At 44.5% G+C, this 13,870-nt stretch overlaps 1 protein-coding gene and 3 non-coding genes across 4 annotated transcripts in view; 3 read left to right on the top strand and 1 right to left on the bottom strand.

Moving 5' to 3' along the window:
* Window positions 1-6,604, top strand: part of PFAS (phosphoribosylformylglycinamidine synthase) — an 83,849-nt gene extending 77,245 nt beyond the window's left edge. The window contains exons 26-29 of the mRNA XM_058183957.1: window positions 676-790; window positions 2,683-2,841; window positions 2,947-3,099; window positions 5,490-6,604. Coding sequence (XP_058039940.1) covers window positions 676-790; window positions 2,683-2,841; window positions 2,947-3,099; window positions 5,490-5,812 — 750 coding nt within the window. The 3' untranslated portion in view covers window positions 5,813-6,604. The remainder of the gene's footprint in view (window positions 1-675; window positions 791-2,682; window positions 2,842-2,946; window positions 3,100-5,489) is intronic.
* Window positions 6,605-10,352: 3,748 nt separating this feature from the next.
* Window positions 10,353-10,426, top strand: TRNAI-AAU (transfer RNA isoleucine (anticodon AAU)). The gene has a single exon. It is a non-coding gene; the product is annotated as a tRNA-Ile (tRNA).
* Window positions 10,427-10,701: 275 nt separating this feature from the next.
* On the bottom strand, window positions 10,702-10,774 carry TRNAV-UAC (transfer RNA valine (anticodon UAC)). Its single transcript has one exon. It is a non-coding gene; the product is annotated as a tRNA-Val (tRNA).
* Window positions 10,775-12,232: 1,458 nt separating this feature from the next.
* Window positions 12,233-12,314, top strand: TRNAS-GCU (transfer RNA serine (anticodon GCU)). The gene has a single exon. It is a non-coding gene; the product is annotated as a tRNA-Ser (tRNA).
* Window positions 12,315-13,870: the final 1,556 nt, after the last annotated feature.

Genomic DNA, 13,870 nt, shown 5'->3' with positions numbered 1-13,870 from the left:
AATGCTCCCGGTTTGGACTGGATCACCCGATCCGGTAGCGATGGCAACAAGTGGTTCGGAGAACCTGTAGCAAAAATCCCCCCCACAACCCAGCTGAGCCTTGCGATCATCAGAGGGTTTTTTTTTTTACTTTTAAAAGCATTTTTTCTTCAGCCAAAAAAAAATGCTTTTAAAAGTAAACAAAAGAGCCTCTGATGATCGCGCAGCTCAGCTGGGATCATCAGAACCTTTTAAAAGCATTTTTTTCTACAACCTCTTCGGCCGAAGAGGTTGTAAAATAATGCTTTCAACAGGCTCCTCTGGCGATCTCAGCTGGGATCGTCGGAATCTTTTAAAAGCATTTTTTTCTACAACCTCTTCGGCCGAAGAGGTTGTAAAAAAATGCTTTTAAAAAGCTCCTCTGGCGATCCCAGATGAGTTGCCTGATCATCAGAGGGTTTTAAAAGCGTGTTTTACAATCTCTTCAGTCAAAGAAGTTGTAGAAAAAATGCTTTTAAAAGTAAAAAAAAAAGAAAGAAAGTTTGCCATGCCCACCCAGTCACATTAACCCCTCCCGCACCAAGTCACGCCCACAGAACCGGTAGTAATAAATTTGAACATTTCACCCCTGGCCCTCTCTTAAGAGCCTCCTATTATATTATATTCTCTTGTTTTGGGGGGGATTGTCATTTGCAGGTTTGGGACCTGACCATGCAAGATCTGTGCTCGGGCAACATGACCTTAGACTCCTTCCGTGGCTTGGTGTTTGTTGGAGGCTTCAGTTATGCTGACGTTCTTGGCTCTGCCAAAGGTGGGTCCTGTCTCCCCTCCTCTAGCAGGAATGGGGGAATCATCAGCTTGGTTGCATTGGGGAAGCACTGTGATAAATATTGCAAATGAAAGGATGTAGAGATTCTCAGTCCTCCAGGTTGCGGTTGTCCCAAAGGGGCTTTTTTTTCAGGAGACAACTGGACTTCCTTGGTGTTGTGACTCGTCCTCCCTCCTCTCCTCCGCCGGGCCCCTCCCGTCTCCAACCGGGTCTTTTATCAGACTCTGAGTCTGATAATGAAGATGAATGGCCTGTCATGCCTCCAGCCCCTGGCCCTGGCCCCATGCCCGGAGAGGATGTCAGGAGTGAACGAACAAGCCCGATAAACCTCACTCATATGACATGTGTTCCTTTGGCTCAGCCGTCAGAGGAAGCCAGCCAGGTGCTGGAATTAGTGACAGCAGATCCAGCGGAAGACAATTCATATTGGGAGGACCCTCGCTTCCAGAGATCTGAGAGGCGACACCAGCAGAAGGAGGGGTGGGGCAGGCCTGGATAAATGCTGAGTCATGGAGCCACACTCCACAGCCTATATAAAGAACCTGCTTTTGGCATTCCAACCTTGAGTCAAGCAAAGTCTTATCAAGTTTGCTGATACCGGACCTTATCGCTGAAGTCACAACTTGGACTCCTGCCTGCCCTGATAAACCTCGAAGGGACTTGGCAAGCTGCAGAGGCTTCGTTGCCAAGTTTGTCACGGACTTCCTTGACTCGTTGGTCGGAGTGGGGATGTGGGACACGACACTTGGTTTTTTCCTTTTGGAGATGTTTCGCTTCTCATCCAAGAAGTTTCCAGTCATTGCTATCAAGAGAAAGCAAGGAAATCCAGTTGCCTCCTGAAAAAGCACCTTTGGGACAACCATGACTTAGATGTCTGAGAATGACTGAGAAACTTTTAGCCTGTGATGGTGAACCTAGGGCACGTGTGCCACAGCTGGCATGCAGAGCCCTCTCTGCGGGCACGCGAGCCATCGCCCAGCTCAGCTCCACTGCACATGCGCATGCTCCCGGCGGCGAGCTGATTTTTGGGATGTGCAGGGGGTGAGGCCCATGTGGGAGGCACACGCGCATACGCGGGAGTCTCATGGTAATGCATGGGGGGTCATGCACGCATGCGCAGGGGGAGCACAAGGGGGCAGCACACGCGTTCCAGAAGTGTGGAAACTGGCCAATTTCCGGCCTCCAGAGGCCGTTTTTGCCCTCCTGGAGGTTTCGGGGAAAGCCTCCGGAGCCTGGGGAGGGTGAAAAACGGGCCTCCCAGAAGTCCAGAAATGGACCTGTTTCTGGCCTCGGGAGGGCCTCCAGAGCTCAGGGGAGGCTATTTTCGCCCTCCCGGAGGCTCAGGAAAAGCCTCTGGAGCCTGGGGAGGGTGAAAAACAGGACTCCCGGAAGTTCCAGAAGTCCAGAAACGGGCCTGTTTCCAGCCTCCGGAGCCCACGGGAGGCTGTTTTTGCCCTCCCGGAGGTTTGGTGAAAGTGTCCGGAGCCTGGGTAGGGCGTAAAATGGGCCTACCGGAAGTACTAGAAGTCTAGAAACAGGCACCTCCAGACCTGGGGGCTCTTGACTCGCCATCTGAGGGCTGACGGACAGCCCAGGCTCCGCCTCTGTCTTTCTCTCTGCCAGCTCCATTCCCTCTTCCCCCTCGGAGCACCCAGGTTGCCTTGATGCTGACCCTGACTCCCACGCCGCCTCCTCCTTCTCCTCCTCCTCCTCCTATGATTAAGCTGTTGGAGGGTCCGGCGGCCGACAGGCCACAATATCTGGAGGGCACCTGTTGGAGAATGACATTGCAGATGTTTGGGGTGACATCCCCTTGGTGTTCGATTCAATGCTATTCCTCTCTTAAATTTTGACTTCACCATCTCTGATTGCAGGCTGGGCGGCTTCGGTGACCTTTAACCCCAGGGCACGGGCCCAGTTCCAAGCGTTCTATCAGCGGAAAGACACGTTCAGCTTGGGCGTCTGCAACGGTTGCCAGCTGATGGCACTGCTAGGTTGGGTAGGAGCTGAGAACTCTGAAGCCGAAGACCTCGGTAAGACAGATCACCGCTCCCGATGCTCCCCTTGTTCCAAGCGTCTCTACGTCCAGAGATAACGTGGGGAAGGCTCCCTTCACTCTCTGACTTTCTCTTCCCTAGACGGGTCCCTTCAACCGGGGTTGCTGCTGAGTCCCAACAACTCTGGCCGGTTTGAGTCGCGTTTTGTGAATTTGGGGATCGAGGAAAGTCCGGCTCTGATGCTACGAGGCATGGCGGGATCTACTCTGGGCATCTGGGTGGCTCACGGAGAAGGTAACTGAAATGGCGTTTCAATACAGGGCATAAGGAACACCCTCTCTTTTTCATTTTTAGCAGGTCTTTTTTCATTTTATTTTATCGCACTGCGAGTTATACAGAGTTTTTAGGTCAATGCATATTCTCCCTTTATTAGAGAGATTACCAGGGAGGGCAGACGATTTTTATGTAGACCAGGGGTCTCCAACCTTAGCAACTTTAAGACATGTGGACTTCAACTCCCAGAATTCCTCAGCCAGCTTTGCTGGCTGAGGGATTCTGGGAGTTGAAGTTCACAAGTCTTAGGTATTAGACTTGTGATATTGCCAGTTCTATCTGGTTTGAGCGAACTGGTAGCAGCAGCTGTGGGAAGATCCACCCACCTGCCCGGACGTCATCATGTCTAGTTTTTGACGCTCTGTGCATGCACAGAAAGTGTTGCGCATGTGCAGAGGTGTTGCGTGCGAGCGAAGCGAGCCCGCCCACTCACATTTGCGAAGCAATAGCGAAGGTAAGTCAATACTTCCACTGATTCAAACCCGGCTACCCCACGTTCAGTAGCAAAATTCCGTGCAGCTGCAACGACCACCAGGAAAATTCGATTACAAAATTCAAGATGTTTACTGCACCAGTCGTGAAACGTAAAATTTATTACTACCGGTTTCTGTGGGCGTGGCTTGGTGGTGGTGGGGGTAATGTGACTGGGTGGGCGTGGCCAACTTTTTTTTTTTTTTTTTTTTACTTTTAAAAGCATTTTTTCTACAACCTCTTCGGCCATAATTGGGGCACCAGAATTTCCATTGCTAAGCGAGGCAGTTCAGAGATTACGCCTAATTTTACGACTTTTTCGTCACGGTGGTTAAGAGCCAGGGGTCCACAACCTGTAGGCTGCAAGCCACTACCAGTTTGCAGCCTATTCGCAACCGGGCTGCGTGAGTGGCTGGCTGGTAAACACGCATGGGTGTACGTGCACAGCCCCACTCGAGCGAGCGTCGGGGGGGGGCTGCGTCCCGACTTTTACGAGCGCTGTGGCCGCTCGAGGGTCCCATTTGTGCGAGGAACAGATGCTCACACACGAGCCTGCCCCTCCCACAAAACCATTCCCTCTTTTCCTCCTCCCCCACTCGCTCTGGGCCGTCAACTTGGAAAGATTGGGGAAATCTGATTAAAGAGAATCACGGCAGCTGTTAAGTGAGCCATGCGGTTGTTAAGTGAGCCATTCGGTTGTTGAGCAGATGCAGCTTCCCCTATTGATTTTGCGTGTCGGAAGTCGGCTAGGAAAGTTGCAATTAACGATCATGTGACCCCAGGACGGCGCAACCGTCTCTGTTGAGTCTGTTAAGCCACCAGGGCCTCTGGTGGCTCAACAGACTAATGCAGTCTGTTATTAACACAGCTGCTTGCAATTACTGCAAGTTCCAGTCCCACCAGGCCCAAGGTTGACTCAGCCTTCCATCCTTTATAAGGTAGGTAAAATGAGGACCCAGATTGTTGGGGGCAATAAAAGTTGACTTTGTATATAATATACAAATGGATGAGACTAATGCTTAACACAATGTAAGCCGCCCTGAGTCTTCGGAGAAGGGCGGGATATAAATTAAAAAAAAATAAAAATACTGTATATGCCACTTGCCATGTTTTGGATCACACAACAGAGGGGGATATTGCAACAGTCGTAAGTGTGAGGATTGGTCACTTCTTTTCAATGCTGTTGTAATTTCAAATGGTCGCTAAAGGACTACCTGTACAGGTAGCTTTACAATAGTTCACAAAGTTACAACAGGACTGAACAAAGTGACTTACGGCCATTTCTTCAGACTTATGATCGTTGGAAGCATCCCCGTGGTCACGTGATTAACATTCGCATGCTTGACAACTGACTCACGTTTATGACGGTTGCAGTGTCCCAAAGTCACGCGATCCCTTTTTGTGACCTTCTGAAAAGCAAAGATTCCCTCAACAGCCGTGTTACTAATTTAAGAACTGCAGGCATTCGCTGAAGAAACGTGGCAAGAAACATTGTTAAATGGGGCCAAACTCACTGTCTCACTTAGCAACATAAACTTTGGGCTCAGTTGTGGTCGTAAGTCGAGGACTAAATGTATTATTGGGCAACACGGGTCTGTTTTTACAGTGGTGCGGTGGCCTAGAGGGGGAGCTCTTGCCCCACAGTCAGGAGGCTGTGAGTTCGATCCTAGGTAGAGGCAGATATTTCTCTGGGTATGATGAGAATATTTCTGCCGAATATAACTCCGCATTGGTGACAAGAAGGGCATCCAGCCAGTAAACACTCCGTGGATTGCAAGAGGGATTACCCTGCAAGAGGGATTATGGGGATCATTAAAAGAAGACGACGATGGTTCTGTTTTTACAACAAACCTTTTTTTTCCTTCCTGATCCCAAAATAGGTCGGATGCGGTTCCGCTCATCCGAAATCCTGGCTCAGGTGCGCTCGTCTCGGCTGGCCCCACTTCGCTACGTGGACGACCAAGGGCTGCCGACGGAGGAGTACCCGCTCAACCCGAATGGCTCCCCCTTGGGCATTGCCGGTGTTTGCTCTCCCGACGGGCGACACCTGGCCATGATGCCCCACCCAGAGCGATGCGTCCTACCCTGGCAGTGGCCTTGGATGCCAGCCTCCTGGCGCCAGTCTGTCAAAGTCTCGCCCTGGCTGCGCATGTTCCAGAACGCCTGCGAGTGGTGCGTGCGTTATCCGGAGGGGCAGCCTTGACCCCCCCGTTTCATCCTGACGTTTTTCGTAGCTCGACTTGCATCCGTTCCCAATTCTGAGCCACCCCATTTGCAATCCGTCTTGAGATGAGCTCCAAGGCCTGACCAGAAACCCATAAGAAGCTCTCTTGTCTGTCTAGCTTCCTTTCCCAAAGTCGCCCTAAACCAGGTTACTGAACTTACAAGCATCCAAAAATCATAGATACGGACCGAACACAGATCACACCAAGTTGACATGATGCAAGCTAAAATTGCTATGTGCTGCTTTCCCCAGGTCACCCTAAACCTAGTTACTGAATTTACAAGTATCCAGAAATCATAGATACAGACTAAACAGAGATTAACCAAGTTGACTTGATGCAAACTGAAATTGCTATGTGCTGCTTTCTCCAGGTCGCCCTAAACCTGGTTACTTAACAAGCATCCAGAAATCATAGATATGGACTGAACACAGATTAAACCAGGTTGACATGATACAAACTGAAATTGCTATGTGCTCCTTTCTCAAGGTTGCCCTAAACCTGGTTACTGAATTTACAAGCATCCAGAAATCGTAGATACGGACTAAACAGAGATTAACCAAGTTGACTTGATGCAAACTGAAATTGCTATGTGCTGCTTTCCCAAGGTCAATCTTAACCAGGTTACTGAACTCATAGAAATCATAGATATGGACCAAACACAGATTAAACCAGGTTGTCATGATGCAAACTGAAATTGCTATGTGCTGCTCTCTGCGTGGGACCAACGCGTTTTCCAAAGTGCCAATAAATGCCAATTCTTTAAAAAAATGTCTTTTTTTTTACGACTTGTGTTTGGAGTCAGCGATATATAAAGGTTATCAATACAATTCTGGCTGGTAAAAAGCAGGAACAAAAAAATAATAATCAGACACTATAAGTCCGCCCAGGGACACGGTGGCTCAGTGGCTAAGACGCTGATCTTGTCGATCGAAAGGTCGGCAGTTCGGCGGTTTGAATCCCTAGTGCTGCCATGTAATGGGGTGAGCTCCCGTTACTTGTCCCAGCTTCTGCCAACCTAGCAGTTCGAAAGCACGTAAAAAATGCAAGTAGAAAAAATAGGGACCACCTTTGGTGGGAAGGGAACAGCGTTCCATGCGCCTTTGGCATTGAGTCATGCTGGTCACATGACCACGGCGACGACTTCTGACAGCGCTGGCTCTTCAGCTTTGAAACGGAGATGAGCATCGCCCCCTAGAGTCGGGAGCGACTAGCACGTATGCACGAGGGGAACCTTTACCTTTATAAGTCCTTGACTTATGACAATTGAACCCATCATTGCTGTAACTAAGTTATCTGTTAAGAGAGTTTTGCCCTATTTTATGACCTTTCTTGTTAAGTGACTCACTGTAATTGTTAAGTTAGTAACACGGTTGTTACTTGAATCTGGATTCCCCATTGACTTTGCTTCTCAGTAGGTCGCAAATTGACACATAATCCTGAGACATTGCAACCGTCATAAATATGAACCAGTTGCCAAGCATCTAAATTTTGATCACGTGATCATATGCTGCAACGGTTGTTAGGTGGGAAAAATGGTCATTTTTTTCAGTGCCGTTGTCGTTTCGAACGGTCACTAAATGAACTGTTGTAAGTCGAGTCTATCTATGACAGCCTTTGGATCGGCCCAGTTGAGAGCAACGGTAGGCGGTGTATTAATTTTTTTTAAAAAAAAGAGAAAACTTTATTTGATTTATTGGCCTCCCATCTTACCACAGGGTAATTCTGAGCGGCCTACAATATTAAAAAGATAAAACGATAGAAATAAAAAGTTCACAAAATTGCGAAAATATTTAAACTAGATATAATGGTTGGCCCTCACAGGACCCCCAAAATCTGCTGTCCTTGCCAATTGAAGAAAAGTTGCTATCCTAATTTGTTGGGGAAATTCATTCAAGAAAACATAGAAATAATTTTGGTCACTGGAGCCAGTGGTAGGTTTCTACTGGTTCGCCCTGGTTCAGGTGAACCGGTGGTGGCATTGGGAGGCTCCGCCCACCTGCCCGGACATCATTACAGATGCTCTGCGCATGTGCAGAAGGTTTGTGCATGCACAGAAGCGCCGCACAAGAGTGAAGCACACAGTTCTAAACCGGTAGCGGATGTACGTAAAACCCACTACTGATTAGGACCAGAGATTTTTGTCTTCCAAGCTTTCGAACTCGTGCTGGAGAGAATTTGTTTCCACCAGAGTGTGTGCTTTTCTGTGGGGAGGAAGCCAACCACCAGATTGCTGAGCGGTCAGATAAGGAGACTAGAAGCTCAGTGGTAGCCTTGTGCTGCAATAAAGAAGGACATGCATTCAATTTTGCAGTTACTAAGATTGTTGGATGAGCAGGGACAAAAACAGCCGGGGAAGCCTGAAAAACAAGCCTCCGATCAGTCAACAGGAGTGCTGATTTGCCACCAGCCTATCAAGTACTTAGAAGGCTAGGGCTGAGCAGCACAAACAAACTACAGGTAGTCCTTGAGATAGGAATGCAATGGAGCCTGCCCATTCCATTTGTAACCTGAGGATTCGTGGGAGTGAATCTCGTACTTTGAATGGGATCACTCCCTCCTTTCGCCCACGCATTCGCTAATCGAATGTGAGTCTCGTTAGGTGCACACGAGGTATTTCAGGGTGGGGAAGGCCATAGGGGGCCTATTGATGGAACAGGCCATCTGCCTCCCTGACCCACTGAAATACCTCATGCTCACCAAAATTGCTTTCCCCTCAACCTGCTGCGCCGGATTACCTATCTTGTGAAGATCTAGCAAGCAGTCTTGTCTACCCCTCTGCAGTTCCGTTTGGACCTCTGCAGGCCTCCCCTGGCCCATTGGCGGCCGAAATGGAGCTTCTAAAGGGTGAATCTGGCCCTCCGATGCTCCGTTTGGCCATCCACGGGCCTCTCCCAGCCCGTTGCATCCAAAATGGAGCTTCCAGGGGCCGGATCCGTTCCAGTCCAAAAGCTCGGAAGACAAAACCTCTGGTCCCGGTGACCGACCCAGATTGGATCCTGCAACATTATCCTGGGACACATATATTTGCCTTCATTTGTGAAAATAGTGGCAGTTGTGCCAGGTGCAGTACATCAGCTCCACATTAAGCAATTAATGCAAGTAGATTTTAAATGGATTACATTTCAGCGGGAAACTTAAAACCAAAAATTAATAATTTAACTCGTTAAATGGTTGCAATTTAATAAATCCGTTAGGAGTTTAGGATCTGGGATCCGCCAATGGGTTCCCATTGTCAAACATCTCATAAATTAAAGGAGGATCTATTAGTCTAATGGGTTTTGTGGGACCCCAAAAATATAAGACATATACGGTTCTAATTTCGTACTTAAGGCTCTTGATTTTTCTAGCCAACTTGTGAAATGGGCAACGTGATTTCACATTTGACAATATAAGATTGTCAAAAGAATCATTTTTTCAGAGGTAAGTTTTAGAGTGAGACATGTGTCAGTCAAAAGAAACAAAAGAATCCTCAAGTCATGGATTTGGATATCATAAAACATATAATCACAGGGTTGGAAGGGACCATGGAGGTCGTCTAGTCCAACCCCATGCTCAAGGCAGGACCCTTATATCACCCCTGTCAAATGCTCATCCAGTCTATTTTTGAGAACCTTGGAGCAGCCACAACTCCAAGAGGCAAGCTATTCCACTGATTACAGGGAGTCCTCGATTTGCGACCCACGATTGAGCCCCAAATTCCCGTTGTTAAGTGAGACATTTTGTTAAGTGAGTTTTGCCCCATTTTAGGATCTTTCTTGACACAGTTGTTAAGTGAATCACTGCAGTGGATACATTAGCAAGCCGGTTGTTACGTGAATCTGGCTTTCCCATTGGCTTTCCTTGTCAGAAGGTTTCAAAGGTGATCATATGACCTCGGGATCCAGCAACCGTCATAAACAGGGACCCGTTGCCAAGCATCTGAATTTCGATCACATGATCGTGGGGATGCTCCTGAAAAATGGTCACAAATCCCTTATTTCAGTGCCATAAGTTTGAACGGTCACTAAACGAACTGTCGTAATTGGAGAGACAGAGAGAGAGAGAGAGAGAGACGTTCCCCGAGGATGGGTTCCAAGCATGAGTCCGAAAGCTTGGAAGGCTAAATCTCTGGGCCCGCTGACCAACACAGATTGGATCCCGCAGGAATTGTATGCTCAGCTTTGGTCGTAAATCAAGGACTAAGCCATCCTGCGGGAATTTTATGCTCAATTTTGGTCGTACGTCAAGGACAACCCATACTCGGTTCATGCTGACTGGGGGAATGCTGAGCGTTGAAATCCACCCCTCTTCAAAGTTGCAAAAAGCTGAGGAACATTCTCCAAAAAGTTGCGTTTCTGGAATCTTTGCGCCCTCTTTTTGTGAACTGGCCTACCTCGCAGGGTTGATGTACTATGGGTTTTTAATTTAATTTTAAATAAACAGAATCAGATGATACTCATCCAAACTAATCTTAACCCAGAAAATTTGCCAGAGCGAATGCTGTGATATTTATTTTTGTGAGAGGATAATGACACAGCTGGCCGGTTAGCTCAGTTGGTTAGAGCGTGGTGCTAATAACGCCAAGGTCGCGGGTTCGATCCCCGTACGGGCCACAGCTTTTTTTTTTTCCCACAAGAAAATACAGGGGACGGAATTGCCCCCCCTCTCCCCGTTTAAAAATGCTTAGATACTTTCACACGTGCTTTAAAAAAATAAAACAAGAAAAGCAAGCCCTCCCCCCCCAACGCTACGATTTTCTTATTTTAGGGTGTCCCCCCCCACTTCCCCCATCCTTTTCCATTATGAAATGCAATTTGCACGCATTTATTTCCTTGCACTAAGGGAATTTGGACGAGTTTTCTGCAAAGAAAAAAAAAAAGGAAAAACTTGGTTCCACTGGGGCTTGAACCCAGGACCTTCTGCGTGTAAAGCAGACGTGATAACCACTACACTATGGAACCGGCTGTGAGAAAAGTCTAGTCGTGTTCTTCTATATGCGAAGAACAGGGATCACAGACTCGCATTAGATAACTTTTCCATTGTTGTTCCAGATGAAAATGTGATTTTAAAAAAATACTAGAATGTGCAGAAAAGGACATTCCTGACGATGAAGGAAAAGAAAGAAACGGAATAATTTTTTGACCTGGGATTTATTTTTATCAATGGTTAGCTGATAAAAGCTGGAGGTAGAAACAGGGAAATATAAGGAAAGGATCAATGACATATAAGAGAGGTATGTTAAAACGGATCAGTAAACATTATTATTATTATTATTATTATTATTATTATTATTATTATTATTATTATTATTATTATTATTATTATTATTATTATTATTATTATTATTATTATTATTATTTTACTTTTATTCATTAAACATGAAACTCAGTCAACTGAACATTTAAAAATGTATCACAAATATTATTGACTGGCTCTGACGGTTGATATGGGTTGCTGCCAGAGTCCTAGGTATCAACCAAGTACATTATTATTATTATTATTATTATTATTATTATTATTATTATTATTATTATTATTAGTAGTAGTAGTAGTAGTAGTAGAAGTATTAGTATTAATATTGTTGTTGTTATATTTTATTATTATTATTTATTATTATTATTTTGTAATTATTTATAATAATAATAATAATTCATTAGATTCGAAATTCAGTCAACTAAACTTCATGTTTAATGAATAAAATTATTATTATTTACCATTAAACATGAAACTCAGTCAACTGAACACAAATATTATTGACTGGCACAGATGGTTGATACAGGTTGTTGCCAGCATCCTAGGTATCAACCAAGTATATTATTATTATTGTTGTTGTTGCTGTTGTTTGTTGTTATATTTTATTATTATTTATAATTATTTTTAAAAATTATTTATAATAATAATAATAATAATTCATTAGACATGAAATTCCGTCAACTAAACTTCATGCTTAATGAATAAAATTATTATTGTTATTGTTATTGATATATTTTATTATTATTATTATATTTTATTATTATTTATTATTCATTAGACATGAAACTCAGTCAACTGACCTTCATGCTTAATGAATAAAATTATGATTATGATTATGATTATCACCGTCATCATTATTACTATTGTAGAATTAAGACTAATGTAATGAACCCTGTCGTAAATATTTTGATCACTATCTCCTAAAACTATTTGGACCCAGACAAACACACTGTTTAATTGAAAATGGAATCTGTATATGTTATAAGATAAAAAAACGTGAAACGAGGATCTAAAAGGGGATTTCTGCTTGAGAAGGCAGGGGAAAAAAAGAAAATAATTGTTGAGGGTTATTTTATGATTTTTGCAAACAAGAAACATCTCCCAAAAGGCATTTCCAGAAGCGCTTCACATCAAAAAGAAATATACCGAAGCAAGAAACCGTCGGGGACGAGGTGGCCGAGTGGTTAAGGCGATGGACTGCTAATCCATTGTGCTCTGCACGCGTGGGTTCGAATCCCACCTTCGTCGACAAATTTTATTTATTGTATTCCCTGACGAATACATATTAGCCTCCCCATTCGCCTATTTAAGCAAAAAACCAACCCTGAACCATTCCACACTCCAAGCTGAATTCTTTCCCTTCCCGCGTACCGCAAAAAAAGGATACTCGTGTTCCCACGCCCAACTCGCGTTAAGATTTGATTCTTTTTTTCCCGCCTTGCCAACAGCGGATCCAGTTGACACGCATCTCCGCCTTCCCCCCACTCCTCCCTCGGTGGCTTTAACCTGTCGTGTGAATATCGCCCCAATTTAAATGGACTCCTGGTGCAGATTCTACCAGTGAGAATGTACTAGAGATTAACCCTAGGATGATCAATGGTTTGCAATAAATGGCGAATACAATCAATGATCGTGACGTGGACCAACGTGTATATCAATGATCAATGTCTGTCTGTCTGTCTGTCTGTCTGTCTGTCTGTCTGTCTGTCTGTCTGTCTGTCTGTCTATCTATCTATCTATCTATCTATCTATCTATCTATCTATCTATCTATCTATCTATCTATCTACCAGCATTTGAAGGAATCTTATGTTACTATTCACAGGAAGGAAAATCCATCTGGTTCAGTTCCAAGCTAGGAGAAAGAGAGTAGAGTAGAGTAGAGTAGAGTAGAGTAGAGTAGAGTAGAGTAGAATAGAATAGAATAGAATAGAATAGAATAGGTGGAATGGAGAATAGAATAGAATAGATGGAATGGAATAGAATGGAATATAGAATAGAATAGAATAGATGGAATGGAATGGAGAACAGAACAGAACAGTTGGAATGGAGAATAGAATAGAATAGATGGAATAGAATGGAATGGAGAATAGAATAGAATAGAATAGAATAGAATAGAATAGAATAGAATAGAATAGAATAGAATAGAACAGATGGAATGGAGAATAGAATAGAATAGAATAGAATAGAATAGAATAGAATAGAATAGAATAGAATAGAATAGAATAGAATAGAATAGAATAGAATAGAATAGAATAGATGGAATGGAGAACAGAACAGAACAGAACAGAATAGAATAGAATAGATGGAATGGAGAACAGATTAGAATTCTTTATGGACCAAGTGTGATTAGACACACAAGGAATTTGCCTTTGGTGCATACGCTCTCAGTGTATTAAAAAAAAAATATTTTATATAAGATATAATAATTATACATTTTATATAAGAAGTAAGATATTTTATACCTTATATATTAAAAGGTATATAAGACGCTGGAAATAACATGGAGGCTGATTGGAAAGATGGCTTATTGATGAAGCAGAACCAGCCTGTGGCTCGGGGGCAGCTGACCCAAATGGTTGAACGAGTGGATGGATGTTTATAGGTTTCTGACTTTCTGCGACTTTGAAGTTTGAACTGTTGGGGTGGGGGTGGGCATTGCGCAATGAAGGGACTTGTGTCTTTGACTAAATGATGGTGAGTAATTCTTATTGTGGCTGATGTGTTAAGATTTTTTTGAGGGGGGTGAGGGGCTGCTTGCTCTAATCCTATCACTCTTGCTTTTGTTAGCTGTGGAAATTGCTGG

The sequence above is a fragment of the Ahaetulla prasina genome, chromosome 4 (assembly GCF_028640845.1).
Source record: "Ahaetulla prasina isolate Xishuangbanna chromosome 4, ASM2864084v1, whole genome shotgun sequence".
Classification (NCBI taxonomy): domain Eukaryota; kingdom Metazoa; phylum Chordata; class Lepidosauria; order Squamata; family Colubridae; genus Ahaetulla; species Ahaetulla prasina.
Note: the sequence above shows the minus strand (reverse complement) of the source record. Positions and strands in the feature narration are given on the sequence as shown.